We start from the raw sequence: 24,335 nt of genomic DNA, 5'->3' as shown, positions 1-24,335 counted from the left end.
ACACTTATCAAGTATTTATTGAGAGACTGTTATATGCTTGAATCTGAGATAACAAAATGAGCAAGACATCCTTCCTGGGTTCAAGGAATTTCTATTTTTCAAGGCACATACATTTTCCCAGGAATTTACAGTCTAGACAGAAATATAGTAGTTATATAGTGTTCATATTAGGTATACATGGGTACATATTTGTTTTACTTACAGAATTAGGACTTAGCTCATGGTACAGATTAAAACCTCCAAGAGTGAATTATTTTCCAAAAAAGGAGTATTTTCAGAACATTTATCAAGTATTAGTTGTTATTAAAACATCAAAAACATATTTCATCACTTCGAGAGATTCAGTCTTCAGAGATCATGTATGAGTGGAATAGAGGCCAAGGCCTTGAGAACTTCTTGTGCAATCATTTTGCAGTATTTTTCAGTAAGATAGAAAATGGAAATTTCCAGTGTGACATCCCCCCCCATTTTCTACTTATCTATAAGAAGGCCAAATAAAAAATTAGCTTTCATTTGACATTTTTAAATATTACTCAGAAGAATCAAGAAGTTAAGGGATATATAACACTAAAAAAGCAATGTATATTTTAACTAAAAGAGAAAAATTAAGTTTTCTGCTGTTTCAAAATATATCATTTAAAATTACAGGAATGTTTGAATTATAAATAGTAAAACTATTCATATTTTAAAAACTTTGATGACAGATCTACATTAGTAAATGCATTTGAGCACTTCTCCTATCTATATTTACTCATTTTACATGAACAGATTTTTACTTGATTCTGACCACCCAATATGCGGGATTGAGCATTTCAAAGTAGAAATCCAAAGTTCTGTCTTGGAAACTACAGTATTCAATTTGCTAGTTCATCTTTCTCAAAAGGATACATTAATTACTCACTTTTCTCTAGATATTGAATTCATTATAGATACAACAAAATAAAACATTTCTTCTTCATTTAAGTTATTAAAGTCTTAGTGAACTTACCATAAAGAAATCTGATAGTTTCAAATTAGGAAAAAGTAAAAATTAGCCCTACTACCATTCATCCATTAACTCATTAACTTAACAAACTGATATTTTGTTCACAAGTAGTGTCTTTGCCTGTCTTACTTTTTGCTTATCTAATGTTCAATGTATTAAAAATACCAGGCTTAGCACCATCATGTAATAAGCAGCAGGACTGGAGGTCAAAGGGCCTAGTGAGAGGAATGACATAATATCTTTACACCTCAGGGTCTTTATCTGTACAATCAGAAATTTTGAGTAGAATTCCCAAGATTCTTTGGTTATTAATATTCAACGAGGACCTCTCCACAATTTTTGAATAGCGTAAGCCTTACAAAACGAGATTGGCAAATAAGCTTTTAGTTGATAAATGTAAATATCAAGAATGGCATAAATGTTTGATATGCCTTTGTGGCAGTATCTAAAGTTGTATCAGTTTTGATCATATCATTTTAAGAATATTTGATTCATTTCATCTTATTTTAGGAATATTAGTTTCAGTGGATTAGTTTATATCCACTAATTGCATTTATAGAGATAAATTAAAATCTTATGCCTTTTTTTTGAAGCTAAGTTACTTTTTCCTTGTGGTGTTAGCCTAGTAACCCCTTCTTCTCTTCCTAAGTTCCTTATCTCCACTTGGAAATTTTTTCCCGCAGATCGTCAGGTGGCTTTCTCCCTCATTTGATCCACATCTCTGTTCAGTACTCCCCCAGTGCTGTCTATCCTTTAAAATTAGTATCTTTCATAATAGTGCGCATTTATTTTTTTTTTTAACTGTATGTATTTTGTGACTAATGAGAAATAAGCTTTATGAGGCTGGTTTCTTCTTTATAGCAAAGCCATATCCCTATTGCCTGGATTTGCTTTGCTGTCCGGTAAAGTTAAATTTAGTTAAAAGTAAATAATATGAGAAAAATATTTCCTCAGTCACAGCAGTCACATATTTGCTACTCAATAGTTAGGTGTGGCTAGTGGCTACAATATTAGAAGAGTGTAGACGGAACATTTCCATCAGCCCAGGAATTGTTATGCTCTGCGCCACAGTGATTGATATATAAAAGATGCACAATAAGTGTGTGGTCAAAATGCAAATCTGAAATTTTAATGTTTTGCATTAAAACCTATCATTTTTTGCTTTCTTTAGATGAATTTATTCCTAGGCAGTGAAAGATATTATAAAAGTGAAAAGGTGAAGCCTGTATATCCCAGACCCTTGTTTACCAGTAAAGTCAAAGGGCAATTCACTAGTTCTTTCTACTTTTCAGGTGTGATTACAAGTATTTCATTAAAATATATACATATATATATATATTTCTTTATAGATAAATAACTTGCTAAGATTAGCAGAAAATTAATTTGTTACAAAAATAGAATTAGTGTTAACAGACATAATCACATGAGGAATTATACCTCCCTTGCCAATTAGAAAATACTTGTAATAAAATTGTGTATTTTATAAATAACAGCATTATCAAAATAAAAATCCCCACACCTTTATTTTTAAAGAACTACATTTGTTCCACATTTGTAGGTTTACTAAAGATTTAGACAAAATTAAGAAGATAGGAATGGAAGGGCTGAGTACTTATGACAGCAAATAACCTCTTCTATAATAATACTTAGTATAGAGTTGGTGATGTAACAAAGTAATGACTAAAGACAGTAAATTACTAACAACCAAAATTATTATCACAGAAGTAGTAATCTCACATGGATGCATAGAAATTGGTATGCTAAATATAGTGCACAATTTTTTTTAATTCTGTTTGAAATTCAACTTCATTAATAAATCGTAACATATAAACTGGCTTGTTAGTTTTAATACCAAGAATTTCTTATAAGCTTTTTACAATGAGATTTTACTCTTGAAATTGACTTGCTCATCTGAAGAACATGGGCTCTGAAATTGCTGTATTGTGGATACAGCTGCATGTTCCCTTAGCCTATATCAATAAAATAAAACGGATGTGATTTCTAAATTTTATTATAATTTATAAGCATATACATGTGATCACATTATGATGATATGTATTTATATATGCGGTTGTATAAAATCTATGATGCAGCTCAGGGACATTTTTTGATCAGTTGTCCATTAGAAAAACATTATTTTATAGATACACCATTTAAAGATGTTAGAAGGTCTTCTGCTGGAAACAGAAACTTTATCTAAGAAAACCCATTATCTAATCTTCACAGGTTATAGCAGACCATACTGTCTAAATCAAATCCATCCGTGGACACTTTAGTGTATATTTCTATACACTGCCTTTCCTCCATCCCCAGAGATTCAACAAGATTCAGGGAAAGACAGTTATGATTGTTTTCAGTTACTGAAGAAGGCGGCTTTTATATTTACAGGGAGGATCAGAGAGGCATTGTGCAACCTGGAGAGTTCCCTTGGCTCCAGGTTTTAAGTTGTTTGGGTGTGTTTGTTCTTTTGTTTGTCTTTCAGGGCTGCATGGAACAGCATGACCATCATGTTCAGCTTTGATGCCTGTGGGAAGGATAGGTTAGATATAAAACATAGTACAGAGGAAGACAGATGCTTGCTGCATTTGTATTGAAAAGTTTAGAGGAAAAATGTTAAAAGCATTTGGGTCCACCTAAATTGAAACAAACAAACAAATGAACAAACAAAAGTACTTATAAATTGCTGGTCAAATTATCAGTCGTTCCTCTCTTTTAATTATAACATATGCTGTAGAAAATGGCCTTAATATTTCAGATTTTGCTTTGCAATACCATTTTTTTTGTGTGTGCAGGCTTAAAATCAGCCCAAGTATTTACCATGTCTGAAGCTTAATGTGTTTGTTCATTTGGGGATTGTACCAAACCCATATGGTAAGAAATAAACATTAGTATATCTAACTATTGTTACACATTAGTTAACGTTATTATCCATTTGATCTTCAATCAGATCTTTTACTTTCCCTTTCTTTTCTTCATCTTACTCTTTTCCCTTTGTGGTAGATCATTAAAATGTAACTAATTCTCTTTAAGGTCTTGCCACCCATGGACCAGAGACATCTTTACCTGGGAGCTTGTTTGAAATGCAAAATCCCCATTCCTACGGAACCAGAATCTGCATTTCAGCAGAAGTTCCAGATGATCTGAATGCATATTAAAGTTTGAGAAGCAATATTTGAATGTATACATTATACTGCAATAGACATTTCCTAATCCCATATAAAGTTCTGATTATTATGCTTTTCTATTATATAAAATCATCAAGATACGATTTTTTAACTTCACTGTTACTCAACATACTCAAAGGTTAAGTCAACATAAATATTTTAATATTATATTTATCTGTTAGGATCCAGATTTTTAACTTAAGTATACGCTTTTAGGATTCAAGAGAGAGTGTGAAGTATAATTCATTCCAACAGCAGATCATTTCATATCTATTGGTATCTTAATTATGTTTTTATACACTAGAACAAGTTTTAGCTTTTGAAATGCTTATTAAAAATATTTCCAACTAGTTAAAGAATATCAATGGTAGAGTGTCCCCATGATACTAAGAAGTTTTTTCTGAAGATTTGAGATCTGTGTTCTCAGTGTCGTGTCTTTGAAAAGCCTTAAAAATAGTAGATTAAATATTTGAGCCAATTAAATATTTCAAATGATTGATTTTGGATTATTAACTGCAGCTTGTTAGCCTCATGTATAAAGATTTCTTGGCCCATTGATGAAGTACATTGTTTTAATGTACTTATTTCATATATTGCAATCACTTATACCATATGTTACATATTTATATACTAATATATTTCACATGGATAGCTATAATCCTGATTCATGACATCACATCTGTCCTCTCACATCCAAGATATGAACTTTGAACCTATAATCATTCTCTTCTCTTGGTTCTAATTTTAGCCATCTTATATAATTTAATTGAGTAATACTTCCTCCTGTCGTTTTTAGCTAATTTTTTTAGTTTGAAGTCATCTTCACATTCAACTACTTTTAATCTCTGAAAACAATTTGGAAAGGAATACCATTTTAACTTGTTTATCAAAGACCTCATCATTACTTATAAAGTGTAATGCACTTAATAAACATTTCTTTTAAGCTTAACAAATCATTTCCTTCTTTCTGGGCCATACGTCTTTAACTAGAAATCAGATATGTTGGATTCTCAGAATACAATATGAAATTACATAGACATTTTTAGAATGTCATAAAACTCTTTAAAAACCTATTCTATGTATTACATAAAGTAGTACATAGTTCTGTATTTTAAGAAGCTTAATTATAAGTAGCTATAATTATAACAGTAGCTAAACATTAATGTATTTTATTTAGTTATGTGCAAAGTAAAGTAGACAATTTAATTTTAAGTTATTTTATGTTTTTCATATAGAGCTGGTGATAGATTTTCACTATTCCCCACTAAACACATAAAATACACAAAATTAGGCAATGAGAGTAGAAATATTGTTAAAGAAAATGTCACATAAATTGTCCTTGGTGGGGGTGGTGGTGTTTCCTTACCGTGTGTGTGTGTGTGTGTGTGTGTGTGTATGTGTGTATAGTTATGGTAAGAACACTTAACATGAGATCTACTCTCTTACTGTGCATTTTTAAGTGCCAAATACTTTGTGTTGTGTTCTTTTTAAAAAATGAATTACAAACAGTACATTTATTTCAGTTGACAGTCTCTCTAATGGATCAAGAAATTAGTATAACATTCATTCACTGCCCCCAAGGACATTGGTAGGTACAAGAGATAGAGAAAATGAGTGGACAAGTAATTATCGTAGAAGGTAGTATATGACAATGCCATAAGGGAAGTCTTGATTATGTCATATGGACGTTCTGTGGAAGGAGTTATTGCAGTCAGCTGAGAAGACCAAAAAGAAATGCATTAGGATGAGGTTTGAAAGATGAATCACCTTTTGACAGGTCAGGAAAGGTCATCCTAAATGAATGGAAAATAGTGAAAAATTGTTCTATTTCTACAATTCACGGTTTTATTTGCCAAGGTAATAAAATTACTTTCCCTGATAACACAAGGCATGAATTTTATAGGGTGGAGTTGTCATTTACAATTTATGAACACCCCTCACCCTGCCCATGCCTTAGTTTTAAAATCCTGTACCTCCACAAATTCAGAGATCTAAATGCGGATCAAATTAGATTATCACATGGACAAAAGGCATACTTTGTTCAGAATTAGCATAGAATCCATTGCATGAAAAGGACCTTGACCTCTTTTTCCATCATAACTTTCATCTTCATTATTTTTTGCCGTTAAAGAAGCTGTGTGATCTTTATTTCCAGTTTGTTCCCTGTGTCCCATAATAGGATGTTCAGACACCAAACACCTGAAGGAAACTTTATCGTGCATTTCCACTGATCAGGTGGTTGTGAAGTACCAACTAAAGAGACACAGTTCTCTTTTTCACTTGAGCATGAAATAGAAAATTTAGCTATACATGCAAATTACATGTTTTAGAAAGAGGCAAATACAGCACCGGGGCCCTCACCAGGCATTTAAGTAAGAAAATTATCGATGCATCATAGAATGATTTGCAAATATACATGAAAAGATACTGCAGATCTGTATCTTATATCTTAATTTTAACCACTTCAATGGTGTGTTATTTTGTATGTTTACTCAAATTATCTTTGTTATAACGTTAAAATTAGTCAAACTGCTTAGACTATATCTCTTTTACCTCAAACATCAGTCATAATTTTTTTTTCTTTTTGTCTTTTGAAAAATAAAATATACAATGTATGGGCAATTTTGTAATTAAAGGGATTGCCTTTATCTTCTGAGGCACACTGCTTTAACAATATCCCAAAGTCTTAAGAGAAACAAGATAAAAATAGCAACTAAGATATTTGGAGTGATGTTTGGATTCTAAAACAAAAAAAAGAAAGAAAGAAAAAAAAGAAGAAAACAGGCTGTGGATGCAGGGACTTGTAAGGGATCTAGTTCATAGCGAGCTTTTTCAAAAAATATATTTACCTACATGGCCCCAAATTCCACCTGACAGGCTAACTTCGTATTTTTTTCTTAGTAGTTAGGCATTCAGGCTTAGAGTCAGTAGAACTGGATTTCATTCCTGCCAATTGCTTGCTCTCTGGTTTTAGGCAAAATTTTAGCCCCCCCCGATACTTTCTGAAGTGCATTACAGTAAGGTTCAAATGTACTTAAAGAGCTAGGCACTTAATACATAGTAATTATTTTCATTATCGTTGATATCGGCTATAGTAGTAGTAACAACAGTTGTAGTGAGCATTCAAATCTGTAGATAAATTAATCGAATCGAATTAATTCCTCTCAACATCTAGCTAAGAAAGCTGCACTGAGGAAATAGAGACATTCTTTTTGTTCATTTTCCTTTTTCAAGAGATTGCAAGGAGAGTCATTTTAGAATTTAGATCCTTCCTGCCATAGCACCTACCAAACATTACAGAGAAGTTTGGAGCGGTCATGAGGAACTTAGGGTATGAGGAGAACCCTTGAGGACAGGGAAGACTAAAGTAGGAGGGTGCTTCGAAATAAATTTTATCTATTTCCTACCTTCTCCAGGAAAGACTAGTAAACACTTTATTTGACTTCCTTCAACCAATGGTTGAATGGTGTCTGAATGGTGAAAACTTCCTCTCCATGTATTGAGAGATGTTGACGAGTTGAGGAGTAGGCAGAGATCAGTTCATCTAAGGCCTAATCAGCAAAGATTGAGATTGTATTCTGAGTGGGAAAAAGAGTGATTGGACATTTTCAGCAGAGGGATAGCTTGATCTGACCTATGATTTTTTAAAAAAAAGAATGAAAACAAGGAGATAATGGTAGTTTGGACCTGGGTCCATAGCCAAGGAGATGGTAAAGAATGGTAAGATTTGGGATATTTACTACATAGATAGTAGAGCTGATATGACATGTTGACAGATTAAATATAGAAGTTGGAGGAAAGAGATGATTTGTGTCTAACGTCTTGATTCCTTGGTTTTTGGCCTGAATGAAAGAGGGAATGGGGAAATCTGGCTGGCATAGATTGAGGATGGAAACTAAGAGTCCTGTTTTAGTTAGAAGAAGCTTAAGATGCCTATTTGACATCTAAATATCAATACCAGGGAGGTAGTTTAATTAATGGATCCTGAGAGGGAGGGGGGGTTGTATCTGGAGATATATATTGGGAATCCGTCACTGTACAGTTTAATGCCCTGAAATCTCAGTGCACTGCCCTTGAATCTCTTCTCCTCAGGAGAAGAATCTCAGTCCTCAGGAGAATAAGAGATTCAAGGGCAGTGCACTGAGACATGCCCACATTCAGAAGTGGGAGGAGGGGAGCCACCAAAGTACACAGAGAAAAAGTTGAGAGGAAAATTGAAGACAGTGGTGTCCTAGAAACCAGGTACAGAAAGTGTGTGTGGACAAGAGGATGATTAACTGGTAAAATTCTGCTAGGGGTGCATGAGTGCATTAAAAGGCAGAACGGACCATTGGAAGAGAAGGTGGGGACCTTGAGACGAAGGGTTCTAGAACCTGTTTCATTGCAGTTTTATCATGTCTTGCATTTATGGTCACTTCTCTGATGACTTTAAAAGAAATAGCTCAGTTACAGTGTCCCTCCAATTCTCCAGGATTAACCCACATTATTCTGATTCCACACCCACTTATAGAGCTGGCACACACTGTTATTCTCACCATTTTTAGGATATTCATGTGGAATGTTTATACTGCCTCTGTTACACTACTACCTATGAAGACTCAAATGCCGTCCCATCTTAACGAGTTAAAACAAATTATCTTAACCTCCAGATGCTTTCCAGTTGTTTTCATATTCATTTCACAAACCTTTTCTGAGAATGCTCTGTATGATTTTTCTACCATTTCCTCTCTATTCTCTCACTCTCTCAAACCTCTTGCGATATGAATTTCCTTTACAGCTCTCCTGAAATTGCTCTGCTTAATGACACCAATGATTTCTTAAACACTGAAACCAGGGGCTTTTTATGATTATTCTCTCTATGCAGCTACTTTAAGTAGGAAGTTGAAAAAAATTATTTGTACTATTTGCAATTTTGATTTACCATGACTTAAATTTCCATAATAAATCCCCAGGAACTCCTTTTTGACTTAAGCTTTTCATAGACCCTAGTTTGAAAGCCGCTGATCTAGAAAACAAGTATTATGCTAATGTCTTTTACAGAGGACAACACCTAAGGTAAAGGCCAAGCTGATTGTCTCTGGGTTCCTATACATCTCCCACAGTTAAATTTCACATTAATTTGAAATTGATTTTTAGTAATTAAAATCACAGTTATATTAGCCTCTTGACACAAATTTAAAATGAAGAGCTTTAACTTTATAAACGATAATGCTTATTGCAGTTGATGGTACTAAAAGGTAACAATACAACTCTGTAAACACATTTGGAGTTGCTATCCCTGAACATGAGCCAGCATCATAATCTGCTTATCAGTGAGAAATGTTCAGGGAGTGTGAAATTCAACAAGACAAGCCAAAGAAAATTAATTCAGACTTGCCTTAGAAATGCCAATTGACCTAATCTTCTCAATCTATTAATTCTGAAGGTAGAAGGAGCAATAGATGGAATAGCCTAGGGGGTAATCATAATGACACAAGACCTAGGAGCAGCTCACAGAGTCAGCCCTGCTCCTGAAGACCAATCAGGGAATTCTGAAGAGTTATTTTAAATGTGCAGAGGCCATTCAGAGTCTTATAGGTCAAAAGCAAAATCCAAAAATCAATAACAAAAAGTGAATTAGGAAACTTGAAGACATAAATAATATGATGGGGTTGATTTAATACAAGTGACTCTCAGAGTTGAAGGCATCCTGTAATAACAGCAGTGAGCCATGCAGAAACCCAACAGTGAGCTCAACAGTGAGCTTCAGTAGCAGATTCGTAGATAATAAAAGCTTTGAATCATAATACTTATAAAATGGCATAATTAAAAAAAGTTCCTGTAAAGTGGTGCCAGTTACATAGCATGCAGAGTGTGGTTGTGAGTTGAAGTTTGTAGGTTTCATGCTCCGTAGCCTGTCCATTCTTTAATTTTCCTTTACAAATAATAAAGGAGAAAACATCTGTAATTAAGAGATGAAACTGATCTTTGAGGAAATATTATAGATTGTTAAAAAGCATCTCAATATATCATACGTAAATCAAATAGTCATTACCTAATTCATCTAACCTCCCCAAGCAATCAAGTTTTGTAGGAAGAATTTCAAAGAAATCTTATCAATGGGTTGTTTGGAAATTTAGAAGAAACTCTATTCTAGGTGTCTAATTGACCATAAATACACACACTGATAGATAAATATTTTGGTTTGGAGTTTTCTTGGGTGCCTGAAATATAGACCATGGATTTCTTAGCAAACCATAGTTTTAAGTCTGTATCGCAATCAATATTTGCTTTCCTGTTCTATTTCTCTTTTTCCTTCCGCTTAACCTTGACTTTGAAATAGATTTTAAAAAGATGATAGAAACAGGTTCCCAGGAGAAGTAATGGAGCACATCTAAGAAACTGGGAAGAAATGTTGTAGCCTAGCTTAATTTTTTTATCATTTTCTCCAAAATAACAACTCTTGGTTAAAGAAGATCGATGAAATATTTGCTTCAAATATGACCTCAAAACAACTTCTGGTGTTTTTAGCTTTAATTCTAATAGAGTGTGACAGGCATAAAAACTAGATTTAATACCAGTAATTATTATAATTATTATAAATTAAATAAACAGCAGTCAATATAGAACTCTGTTTTTGCTTAACCTGGTTTATTGGGATGCGGTCCCTGTAGTTTTGATTTGACCTATAACCTAGATACTTTAACGACCCACTTCATCATCAGCAGTCATGCACCGAACAGGCTTCGTTGCGCAGCCTGTGGCTAGATTGCCATGGGTCTATCCGGCCACTGCCTTAAGCCTCAGTGACCCCCTTACAAGGACTACTCATGCTGATATTTAAATAAGGAAAATAAAATTTCTGTATGGACTTTTGTGTCTGACAATCTTGAGTCAGTGCTGGCTCTGACAGTTACTATGGGCATTAGGCAATAAGTAGGTGTTCTCTGAACGTCTGTTTTCTTTTCTCTAGAATAGGGATTTTACTACCTCACTCATAGTAGTTAAAGAACACAAACTCAGTACAGGGACTGGGATGTAGTAATACGTTCCCTTATGTCTTCACGACTCAACAGTGTTTATTTGCATTACTGCGTACCACAACCCTGTTTAATTGGGGATATGGGCCTAAGTGCACAAGCTTATATTTAAAGTCTCTGTCCTTGTGGACTTCAGAGTAGAACTGGGAAGAAAATCAAGCAAGCCTTTGCACTGTGCTCTTTGTGGTCAGTATAGAGTACCAGCGGGTTTTACAACCAGGGGATCTGTCTGGATCTATTGAAGCTCAGGAAAGTCTTCCTCTGTCATGGGATTGTTTTGAAAAATTTAAAAATGAAATGTATAAATCTTCATTCGGTATCTAGCATAAAATAAGTATGCAGCAAACATTACCTGTCATTAACATGTTTGAGATGGACCTAACTGGCAAAGACGGAGGAGTGGATGATTCAAGAAGATGCAACAGCAAGTGCAGAGACCTCGAGTGAATGAGCCTGGCACTTGGAGGAGCTGGAAAAAAAACAAAAAAAAGGCTACTGCACACAGTAACGAGTTCGGACTAAAAGGGGTGGAGTATTCAAGGCTGGAGTCATGAAAAGGCCAATGATAAACTAAGTTAAAAAGTGTAGACATTAAATTGTAGTGGAAAGTCATCAAAATTTTTTAATATGAAGACTTAACATAATCAAATATAGACAAAACAATGATATGGAACTGTTACTGAATATTAGAATGAATGGTGATGGCATGCCAAATATATCATTTGTTCCTCCCAATAGAAGATTCATTGCCCTTATTTTACAACTGAAGAGATTGAGATATAAAGAAATAAGTCATTTGCCCAAGATCACATAACTACACTGGTGAAAATGGAATTCTAACCTATTTTAGCGTCGCCTTTAACTTCTATGATACATTTTTTTCCCATCTTAGTGATCTTAACAAGCTCTCTTTCCGTGTACAGAGAGGAAAGATAGGAGTTGACAGAGGTAAGAATTGAGGAAATAATGTAACGTGGACTAGGAGAGTAGCAGCAAAATAAGAGGAAAGGACAGGTTTGAGAGATAGAGTCAACAGCACTTGATACCTGAGTGTATATTGTGTTTGAATGGGAAAGAGGATTCAAAGATGAGCTGCAGGCCTGGGTGGGTATTGCTTCCATCGAGTGAACTAGGGGAAACATGAAGAGGACTGGTTTTAGGAGTGGAGGTTAAACATCATGGGTTCACTTTTGGACATGTTGAGGTTGAGCCATCTCTAGACATACCCAAGTTGAGAGGTCCAGTGGAGTAAAGAATGTCTTCCTGTCTGAAGGCTGAGATTTGAGGACCATCAGTAGTGAATGGTAACAAACAGTAGTTGAAGTCTTGCTCTACAAGAGGCTGTAAGAGAGAAGAGGACAAAGGGAGGAAACATCAACACAGGGGATAAATACCAATACTTAAGGGTTATACACAGAGACAAGATTGTGGAATTGTGTTTTTAGATGCAGACAGAGGTATGGAGTGGGAGGGGGGAGAGCCAAAGGTCAACAAACGGAAAGAGGGTCAAGGTGTCAAATGCTGCCAAGATACTAAATAAGATAAGGCCTGGGAAATCAACTGGACTGGGTGCAAGAACTCCTGTGAGAAATTTCAGCACAGTGGTAAATTCCAGACGGCAGTCAGACAATTGAGCAGCAAGGGATGGTGACAAAATGGGGAGTGAATGGAGATAATCTTTTGTTCAAAAAGTTTGATTCTAAAGAGTGGAGAAAATACAGAAGTTTGGAGTGGTGACAGGTGGCAGAAGATTTTATTTAAAGACAGAAAGTGTTAATTATTTAACAATAATAAATGATAGATGCTCCAATTTTAATTTAAAAAAGCAAACCTAGGTTTTGAAAGTGGTTTCAATATCTGAAACTTTATGACTTATAAGTAACAAAACATGATAATTCAAAGGAATAATAAAATAATACAGCAATAATAAAGGCACTTAATCGAATGCTTACTATGTACTAGACACAATATTCCATATTAACAATAGACTTTAATTTTCTTTTTTTTTTAAAGATTTTATTTATTTGACAGAGAGAGACACAGCGAGAGAGGGAACACAAGCAGGGGGAGTGGGAGAGGGAGAAGCAGGCTCCCCGCGGAGCAGGGAGCCCGATGCAGGGCTCGATCCCAGGACTCTGGGATCATGACCTGAGCTGAAGGCAGACGCTTAACTGACTGAGCCACCCAGGTGCCCCAACAATAGACTTTAATTCTTTTAGCAGCCTATTAAGAATGTGTGACTCTTGCTTCCATTTTTAGAAATGGAAACATTGTAGCTGTGAGAAATTACAGTCAGTAGCTCAAAAACTGCACTATCTTTCCCATGGCAAATTGGTGTAGCATATTTTTCCTTAATTTTTTTTTTTTTTTTGTAATAGGATCATAGGAATAAGGTCTTATGAGGGTAGAAAAAAGTATCCTCACATGCTTTCAAAAAAGGGAATGCCTATGTCAGTGCCAAAAAAAAAAATTCCACAAATGAACCAGGTATGTAGAAGAGACAAAGCTAGATAAAGGATAAAAATAATCTATTCTTTCATAATGTTATATATATATATAATATATTATATATATATATATATATTCATTTTTGCTTAGTCTAAAAATGCTTGGTAGTGCAGGACTAAGTGAAGCCTGGTAGCACTGTCACTTGAAGCCTCTCTAAATATCTTTTCAGTCCCAATAGAGACTTTTATTTTTGCTTTTGTTTTTATTTCTGGAAACCATTCAGGAGACACTTTAACAATAGTGCTTTGATAGTAGAGTGATCTTAATCAAAAACTTTAACATTGAAAGGAAAGTGCCTTTTAGTTGAAGAGAAAATAAATGAAGAGAGTGGGGCAAGATGCATGTGCAAAGATCTAGGCAGATCATCTGGTTAAGCATGGCGGACTGAACCTGAAAAGATTTACGGGACCCTGAGCAATTTGCTTTAGGCTGGTAATAATTGCAACGTTGCTTCCTCCCCACTTCCCTTATTCACTTTCTCTGCATCGCAGCTCTTTTTGAGTTCATCCATCTTAATGAAATACCCATCTTCTGTCTCTCTTTCCTGCTTTACCTTTTAGACCTTATAGGGGATTGAAAGTTGTTTTCTCAGCTGGCCTCACTCACTAGCCAGAGGCCAACTTTGCTTCCAAGTAAGACTCCATGCAATTTCCCCCATTAGGCATTCATTTCTTTGTCTACATGAGAGCAATAAAATTTATCAGCTAGCTCAATCAAACACATCAGCTGGAAATGTCTTCTCGTTGTGAATGAACAGATCAGTTTAAAAAATTAAAAAAATGCAACAGAAGAGATAAGCAAAGAGAACACCACAAGATAGTTACAAAACAGGTTAAATTCTGTAACACCAGTCAGTGTGTTGCATATAAAACTTGTATTATATAAAAAAATAAAAATAAAAATAAAAAATAAAAAATAAATTAAAAATTAAAAAAAAAGTTTTCCCTGGATTTTGTTGTTAGAACACTATGTATCTGTTGTTCGAATATTAGATGTGGTTTCTATGTCTACATATTTGTGCACTTCTAAAATCTGGTGCTGGTATTTAAAGTAAGTACTATCATAATTTGCTTTATAATTTGTTTAGATGTGAGATTGGAGGTATAACTTTTAGGTGAGTTTTGAGAGTTATAGAAGTAAGTTCTTTATTCTATCTGTAATGAATTTGAACAAATAACCCCTCTCCAGCAACACTTAAGTTTCTATTCTCTCTTATAATAAGGGAAAATACATTCATGAGATCTTTTTCACTTATCTAGGATGCTCCCTGAGCTTTGAATGGGAGGATCATTGGTGTAGGTGGTAGCAAGTGAGGGCTTAGGGGAGACAGTTGTGGAAGCAGGAATCCGGGTTTCCCCCCCAAAAAAATTAGTGTGTGTGTTTGTGTGTGTGTGTGTGTGTGTAAAAGAGATTTCATTTCCTCATAAATACGTATTCTTGTTATTTTAATGAGTGTTTTATCTTGCAGATTCTATGGTCTATGGGATATTTTATATATATATTATATATATTTTTTTTATATATAATATATATATATTTTATATATATATATATATTTTTTTTACATTTTATAGCCTGTTTGTTCCAGGCTCTGCATGTGGTAGTCTCATGGATAGTTAGGGTGGTTTATATGTGAGAGTTCACATCAGATAGCTTACATATCAAGATGATTTATTTATAATGAATCTTGGGTTATGGTAGGTAGAAACTAACCAAGACCCCTTTATTTCTGGGGTTGTGAAAATTACTTTTCTATGATAGTAATAATTACTTTTCAACATTAAAAAGCTAGTTTCTCTGAAGAATATCATAAATGTCTCAGTCGTAAGCACCATACTGTCCAAGCTTAGAGGATCATTAAAGACATATTGAGTCAAGTAACAAAGGATGTTTGCTTCTGCTCGTATCTGGATATATCATGAAAAAGTGTTCAAAAGCAAACTTCCGGGGCACCTGGGTGACTCAGTGAGTTAAGCGCCTGTCTTCCACTCAGGTCATGATTCTGGTGTCCCGGGATGGAGACCAGCACTGGGCTCCCTGCTGAGCAGGGAGCCTGCTTCTCTGTCTCCCTCTGCCTGCTGCTTCCCCTGCTTGTGCTACCTCTCTGTCAAATAAATTAAATAAAATCTTAAAAAAAAAAAGGCAAACTTCGACTCAACCTTTCAGTAAGTGGAAATGCCTCTTTATAAAAAAGAGCTATTAGCTTTATTTAGATCAAAGTCAATGAATAAGTATTTTTCCGATATAAGAGATGCTTAATTTGTTTTCAAATATGTAGTAACTTATTACACATAAATTTGACCTTAACACAAGATAAATAAATGAAAGACCAGTTTAAGATGGAAATAAGAAATCTAGGATGGACACATCTTCCTTGCATTTAATGCTGTGGGATCTTCCCCACACAGATCCAGCGCATCTTACCTTCTGCTTACCTGAAGGAATGTAGCTTTAGCTATTAATTCAATGAACAAATAAATTTAGTATTAACAACGTTTATAATCCATAATAAAAGGGCCATTCATAGCTGGGCTTTCTATAGGTAGGACCACCATAATAAACAATAAATTTCTTTCTTCCTTCCATACCTTCCATGTATGTATGTATGTACACATGTATGTATGTATTATCTACTGTCTGCAATCAGTGGTATATTTCAATATTAATATTTTATATACAAGTACACAAGAACAAGTTGTATGTATATTTGGAGTGTGTACATGGGTGTGTGTGAAAGAGATATTTAATTTTCCTACAAATAAATATTCTTGTTGATCAATGTTTTGTCTTGTAGACCATATGGTCTATGGGATATTAAAGATGATTTTTTCCCTCCACTTTAAAATATAAAATAATAGGAATAAATTAATTATAAACTTTAATGTCTATAAATTATATACATTATTAACCTTTTGTCTCCTTTAATGGATAGTTTCATTTGACAAGGAAATCCTGTCATTTAAGTTGTTGGGGTAAAGTTAGCTTTTGGTTCTGTACAAAGTGATTTTTTTTAAAAGCACAAATAATTCATGCATAAACTCTACAGATCAAGCCTCTTTGGAGGAAGTTTATGGTTTGATAAGAGGGTGGTGGGGTTCTGTTTTATTTTTGTCTTATAGCTGGAGGCATAAAACAGCATTTTATGCCTGTAAAGAGTACTTAGAATTCGAAATTCAAAACATATCGAGGCACACACTTCCTGCTGCCTTGCTAACCTATTTTCCAGGGTCATTTTCTTTCAAGTGCAGTTAAATTTTTTCTCTGTCGAACTGAAGTATGTACCAGAGGTTCTTGGGATTTGAGTTCACCATTCCAGACTTTTATCTAGAGCAGGTAACCTAAGTGAATTTTCCATCTTGCGAAACTCCTGCAGTGAGGCCGCAGAGGGGAAAATGGAGCTAAGTACTGACAGATGCGCCACGAGGCCCCCGATTGTGAATCAGGGTTGCGGTTGGAAAAAATATATATAATTTGCTGATCTTAGAGGATATATCTTTCAAAGGGCTAAGCTGTTCACCCTTACATTTTCTGCTTTAGTATTTTTCACTGGAAGGTTGATTCAGTGCCTACACTTCTCAGGTGACATAGTTCTCCACCCTCCTCTACTCCTTCCCCCAGTTGTTTTTATAAAGCAAATTGCAAATTCTATTTATTCAAGAAGAGCTATGGGAGAAGGGGGACAAAAACAAAACAAAACAAAACAAAACAAAACAAAACCTTCATGTGGATAACTTTCAGTGCTCCCAACCCCTGCTCCAATTTTTTGGTAACCACAGTGATCTAAAATTCCCCCTCTTTGATTCTTCCTTAAAGATGTTTTTATTATTATTCTTATTTTGAGTTTTCTGAGCTGTAAGAAAGAGTTTCAGAGAGTTGAGCAACTCTGCTATTCAGATTTTAGCTGCTGTGGCTGCCAAGGTACGAGTTTCTGCTTGAGGTCTAGATACAGCCCATTGATTTATTTTATTTGGTCTTGCAAGTGTTTTACATTTGAATTAGCTGCCAGTATTTAAGAATTAAGAAATGTTAGCTTTCCTTGAATGCTTGCATGAACCAGCAACACCACTCCACTCTTGAATGGCCACAAAACCCTTCAAGAATTGATCCCCAGCTACCACTTTAGAAAGCAAGGCTCCCTCAGATTTTTTGGTCCTAAAGTGCCTATTATTCCCTCCACTTGAAGCCACATCCCCATTGCCATTTTTCTCTTTCTCCCTGTTTTAGCTTCACTTAGTTACTTTAACTGCCTGTTCATTGAAGTCATTTCAGTTTTCTGCTCATTCTACAAGGGAGGGCAGAGATGTTATAAATTTTCTACCAACTCTTATGAATTAGTATGTGTGGCCTGGAGAGATGTATTAAGAATAATGCTGGGGCTCTAGCCTAACAGCAAAGTATGCCTTCCAGAATTACACTACCTGCCAGGGGAAGCCAGGAGAACAATCACACCAGACACAGTTGACACACAATTGAGATGAAGGACAGCAGGGTTGCCTGAAATAGTTCCATTACAGCACTTGGAAGAGAGGCTGGTGCTTACTGAACATTTTACTTCAGACAGATGAACAAACAGTCATAGATCTTGGCTGCATAATAATCTTGTTAGGCCCAATTTACAGATAAGAAGCTGAAGTCCCAAGTCTCATCTGATGTGATGAAACTAGTAAGTGGTAGTCTTAAGTTTTGAATGCACATCTCTGTTTATTACATTGTACCCTCTGAGTGTTTTGAAAAGTTTAACTTCTTTTTTTTTTTTTTTTCCCAGCAGCCAATGAAACCCACATATGTGTAAGCAGAGAATTAGATGCTAAGAGTAAGGTTTTTTTAGAGAAATCAGTTCCACTGCTCTCATTTATTGAGGGCTTATGATGCATCCATTACATCGCTAGGTACTTTATAAAGGTTATCTCATTTACCTCTACAGTTTCTCAGTTTGCAGGAAAGTATAATCATTACTTTATAGAGGAGGAAACAGGTTCAGTGGCCTCAGGCAATATATCTAAGATTACCAAACTAATAAGTCACTGAGGCAGGATTTATATCCTGAGGGATAATTTCTCCAATGCCTAGTTTCTATGCACTATACCATTAAAGGTCTTTGTTGAAACGTATAATAAAATGAGGATATAATTATATTACCAAAGATAAATCACAGCCATCACAGTTTTGCCCATATCTAGTTCTTGAGATTTTGGATGAGATCATAAGTAGCTCAGTATCTTGGTTCCAGGCTTTCAGTTTCACTTCTGACAAATAGGGAAGAAGTATGTCAACTTGACACAGGATTGAATGAATAGAATTAAGTTTTAATGATAGATGACAATCTAGTACCCACAAAGTCTTCTGTTACGAATGGGAATAGAACCCCAAGACATACCCTGAGCTAGAAAAGTCAACTGTTACCCTCATTTTAAAGTTTTACCCCAATTTGTAAGTATTTATGCTGGCTTTTCCTTAATGTAGATGCCCTGTCTTCACTTTTATCTTTTAAATATTATTTGGGCTGGAGTGCATACAGTTAATTAAAAAAAAAAAAAAATCATTCCCTGTAGAAAAATTTACTTGGCAAAATTAAAAATGACAAAAATCACTCATTAAGAATATAGAACCAGTTCATGGTAAATGGATTTGGGATGCTATATTTAATGTAGGAGAGATAAGTTGCTTGGGCCAGGAGTTGTCAAACTTTATGACATCATTCCTTGATAGCTCCAGGGATATGGTGGCCATATTTCTCCCTCACTCATGATCACATATGACTTTTTTTTTTTTTAAGATTTTATTTATTTATTTGAGACAGAGAGAATGAGATACAGAGAGCATGAGAGGGAGGAGGGTCAGAGGGAGAAGCAGACTCCCTGCCGAGCAGAGAGCCTGATATGGGACTCGATCCCGGGACTCCAGGATCATGACCTGAGCCGAAGGCAGTCGCCCAACCAACTGAGCCACCCAGGCGCCCCCACATATGACTTTTAAATTATCTCCCTGGTTCTCATTTCTTACTTCTGGTAAGTACATTCCAATATGCATTCCCATTGTTATTATAGTATAACATTCTAACGTTATATTGCAAAAGTTTGATTCTTAAGGGAGGACCTCATATAGAGTTTCCTTTACCATCTCAAGTCAAAATGGTATTTCTCACTTTAGACTTCTTGTTGTCCTTTCTGCACAGCCACTCTCCATATCCAGTATAGAAATAATCCCTTTACCATAGATTTTACTCAGTTTTAAAGTAACTTTTAGCAGGTATTTTTTGAAACCGCTTATGTGAAATGTAGTCTTCTGTGTTAGGAAAATAATCGAGATCTCCCTTCACAAGCAAATAGTTATTAACTAGAGCAGTATTACATGTGTTGCCATTTGTTTCCAGTGGACACAGGGATACATGACTATGTAAGCTTAAAACTTTCGTAATGAAGCATTAAATTCAAATATGAATACCAAAAAGAACTTTGCAAAAGAATGTAAATAAAAGTAACCTGATACTTTTACAGTACCATAGCACGGATACCTCTGAATAACATGAAGCGATTCTTTCCTTAAAGAATGTAGCATCTAGAATGAGAGACCAGTCTATAGAGAGGCCGACACCTATTATGTAATAAATGATATAAAAGAGGGACAGGATGTTAATAGGATGCCCCACAAGCATATAGCAGTGCACCTAATCTGATTCCTGAGATTTGGGGAGCTGGGTGTGTTGCTAGCATTATAATTCCACATGGTGAGACACAGCAGAAAAAGAAGCAGAGACCCATGTGAGATGTTCAGCAATGTGCTAATTGGACAAAAAGGTATAGAGAGGAAAATAAGCGCTAAAAAGATTAATTTACTTGTTCAAGAGCATTACATGGTTAATAGAAGAAGTTTTTATTAATCATAAAAATCATTTTATATATCTTGTTAGGAAAATACATAGATACTTTGTTGTTATTTTTCAGTAGCAGTGGCTTGCTAAGATTCTGTGAGTTGACATTGACATGACAGTTTCAACAGCTACAGGATAAGTCTGAAGTATTGTTTAACTTATAAAATAATCTCTTAGTCCATTTAGAGCTTTTTGGTGACAATAATTAAAAAATGAACACTTCAAAATCTGCTCTAAGATTCTATTTTTAAGAAGCCAAAAGAAGTGTAAACAGCAATAATGTTATGAGTAAAATCTGTCAGAGATTTCCTTAACAACAACAAAAACAACAAAATGGAAGGACTTTTCTATAGTAGACCTTTGGAACACATCAGTGTGTAAGTTTTTAATTTTCTTAATGAAGCAAAGATTTAAATACAAATACCACAATGAGCATTGCAACATATATATAATAAATTTTAGAATGTTATAACTTTCATTTCCTTAAAGTGTGAGTTTTCAATAGTTGCATAGTTTTTGCCTCATATTTGCCTTCTTGGTTTTTATGTCAAATGCAATAATCTGTGTGAAAAATACAACTGTGGTCTTCATTTATAAACAAGCATTGATTTTCTACAATGACTCTGATGACTGCCATTATCAACAATACGAATAGAATAATATCTATACACTCGAGCTTGCAATGTCTTGTGACTGTGCAAGGAGTAGGGAAGAATAGATAAAACATATATTAATAAGTAGTTGTTCAATGAACATTTGTTTATTTATTTTAAAGATTTATTTATTTGAGAGAAAGAGAGCACAGGGGGGAGGGGCAGAGGGAGAGAGAATCTTAAGCAGACCCCGTGCTGAGCGCAGAGCCCAACAGGGGGCTCAATCTCATGACCCCGAGATCATGACCTGAGCCAAAACCAAGAGTCGGATGCTCAACTGACTGTGCCCGTCCATGAACATTGATTAACCATCTACTGGAACTAGTGTTCATCTTCAGAAATACTAAAATGATCCAGACTTACTGATGAAAAGTGCCCTAAAAATCATTTTAAAAAGTGTTGTATAGATTCAGGGGAAGTTGAGCTCATTCACGTTAGAGATAACAGAAGTTTAAAGATTGAGATAGCATTTTATATGAATCTTGAATAATGGTTGACAATTGGTAGTCTTTTTTTTTTGTATTTCTCTTCTGTATTATTAATATTCATTTTTAAAGTCACTGAAGACCTTTTTAGTATTCTTGGTATAGATCTGTTTCTCTCCTCATATTTCCTCCTCTTCCCTGTTTATTTCCCCATGGTTATGAACATTCTGTATCAGCCTTTAGAATCAATGTTCTTGAACTATAGCAATATAAAATGGTGATATGATGCCAAGGCTTAGCTGAGATATTATATATTGAAATCATTTTCAAATCAGATATTTTACATTAGAAGAAGGCTGCAAGAATAAAGGTTTTGTCACAACTTGTCATAAATGTGAATACGGATTGCCACCTGCTTTGGATGACAAGTGATTTTCTAGAGAAGTTGTCTACAACATGGTTGCCTTTATCAGTATGTTTTCTTCTCTCCCAGCATTGTATTTGTCATTTTTAATATGGGCTTTTGTTATCTGTTGCTGTAAAGCAAACAATTTGTTTCTGCATGAAATAGTAAGGATGTGACCTCAAGTTCCCGAAGACAGCTCTGCCTCCTTTTATTTTTCCTTGGGTGTATTATTCATTTCTGACTATTTCATGCAAATCTAAATCCCTCTATACATTAATTTTAATATATTTGCCAATAAATTGGATTACGGATATAACTACAGATAGCTATCTGTTCTAAGTTTGGTCATAGTGCAATAACTATTATTATGGCATAGTCATGAAGAAAAGGAAAAAAAATGTTCCAATATTTATTTTTTTCTCTCACATTTTTTTAAGTTTATTTTTTTTAGTTATCTCTACATACAACATGGGGCTTGAACTCATGACCCCCAAATCAAGAGTCGCACACTATTCTGACTGAGCCAGCCAGGTGCCCCGAAGTGTCCCAATATTTAGATGGAATGGGGCTTAAAAATATTTAAAGGCTTTTGAAAACAAATTGGAAATGGATAGATGCCAAAGCTGGGCCTGAGTCTGTTATTTAAAGCAAGTGACCCAAAATGTTGATTTTCCTGTCACAGGGGAATGTCAACACTTGTAAAGAAAAAGATATTGACTTAAACCAAATGAGTTAGAAGGCTACATCAAAAGCTTTTCCATGGTTAAGTGAAAGCTTGATGAAGAGTGGCTTTTCTCCTTATAAAACAGTAAATTTGACTTTATGTACTAGAGAATTATATGATACAGTCCTTACCAAAATCAGGTACTGTCCTTATTGTTTTTTATTAACATCTTAAATCCTCACTCTCACACTGTGAAGTAAATATAGTTATTATCCTTATCATTTTGTAAAAAGGGGAATAGAGCTCCAAAGGGTTTAAGTAATTTGCTGAGAGCTATGCAGTTACTAAGTAGTAGAAGCAGATTAAAACTTACATAGTCTGGCCGCAGATTCTCTCTGCTCTTAGCCATTTCATTATGCTCTCTAATGATACACACGGTCCCTTTTAAAGTTAAATAACATAACCTAAATACTTTACACTTAGATAGGACAAAGTCTTAAAAAACCATAACGAGTTCTTATGGATTTATTACTTTTAAGTAGAATAAGGAACAGTATTGTTCTAAGGCAAGAAACTTGTATTAATCACTAATGACATAGTGTTAAGAACCCTTATTTTTCAGTGATTATTTTATAAAATATGTGATTATTAATATTATGCAAGGACCTTTTCTAGTTAGTTTACCAAAGAAAATATATTTTCCAGATAATGGAAATAACTGTAAAGTTGTCGTCTATTGGGCAGAAATGCAGTCAGAGATAAACATGGACTTGGACCACTCATTGCAACATCATGTATTTTTTTATCCTGATAGAGAAAAGGAACTTTATTTCTCCTATTACCATTATAATAAGATAGCACAGAATTAAAAAACACAACAAAACAATCAAAACAAAACAAACTCAAAATCCTTAAAAGTTCTTATTAGGCACGCTTTGTATATGAGTCCAATAAAATAAGTAGACACTTCCATTTGCCAAAAAATATCAATTATGTTGTGTAAAAAACTTTGGTTTGTTTTAACAATGTACTAACCAAATAATTTATATAAACTCATTACACTCATGGTTTAGGTACATACCTAAATGTCTACATTTTGTATAATATGAAATTAAATTTTCAAACAGGTTAAGTGACTTGTTCAAGATTATGTAGTATAGAGAAAGTAGGCTTTCATTTCAAAGGGATGCCATGAATGCCATGAATCTCTCTATTCTCTTAGCCTCCTGCTCAGGCAGTCGCCTTTTGGATGCCTAATCCCTAAGTATCACAGGTGCGCGGTGAAGAACTAGCAAATTAAAACTCTGTACTCATGGCACTTATCTGTATCTGATAGAAGAGAAAAACAAATAATTTAGTGTATGTCACGTACTCATAAAGTTCAAAGGTGAATTAAAGAAGTACAAAGGGCGGGGGAGTTATGGCGAATGTGAAAATTATTATTTTTTTTTTTTAAAGATTTTATTTATTTATTTGACAGAGACAGAGACAGCGAGAGCAGGAACACAAGCAGGGGGAGTGGGAGAGGGAGAAGCAGGCTTCCCGCTGAGCCGGGAGCCCGATGTGGGACTCGATCCCAGGACCCTGGGATCATGACCTGAGCCGAAGGCAGTCGCTTAACCAACTGAGCCACCCAGGCG

General features: G+C 34.8%; 1 protein-coding gene across 3 annotated transcripts in view; it reads left to right on the top strand.

The window, feature by feature from the left end:
- PCDH9 (protocadherin 9) overlaps positions 1-24,335 on the top strand; it is an 859,360-nt gene that overhangs the window by 38,205 nt on the left and 796,820 nt on the right. The window contains exon 3 of one of the 3 annotated variants that reach the window (XM_006727404.3): positions 4,016-4,465. The exons of the other annotated variants lie outside the window; for them this stretch is intronic. Within the exon in view, the coding sequence (XP_006727467.2) occupies positions 4,016-4,129 (114 nt within the window). The 3' untranslated portion in view covers positions 4,130-4,465. Of the gene's footprint in view, positions 1-4,015; positions 4,466-24,335 lie in introns of those variants that run through there. 3 annotated transcript variants of the gene reach the window in all.

This window comes from Leptonychotes weddellii, chromosome 3, assembly GCF_054177405.1.
Source record: "Leptonychotes weddellii isolate Sample4059 chromosome 3, ASM5417740v2, whole genome shotgun sequence".
NCBI lineage: Eukaryota > Metazoa > Chordata > Mammalia > Carnivora > Phocidae > Leptonychotes > Leptonychotes weddellii.
This window is presented reverse-complemented; position numbering and strand designations above follow the sequence as displayed.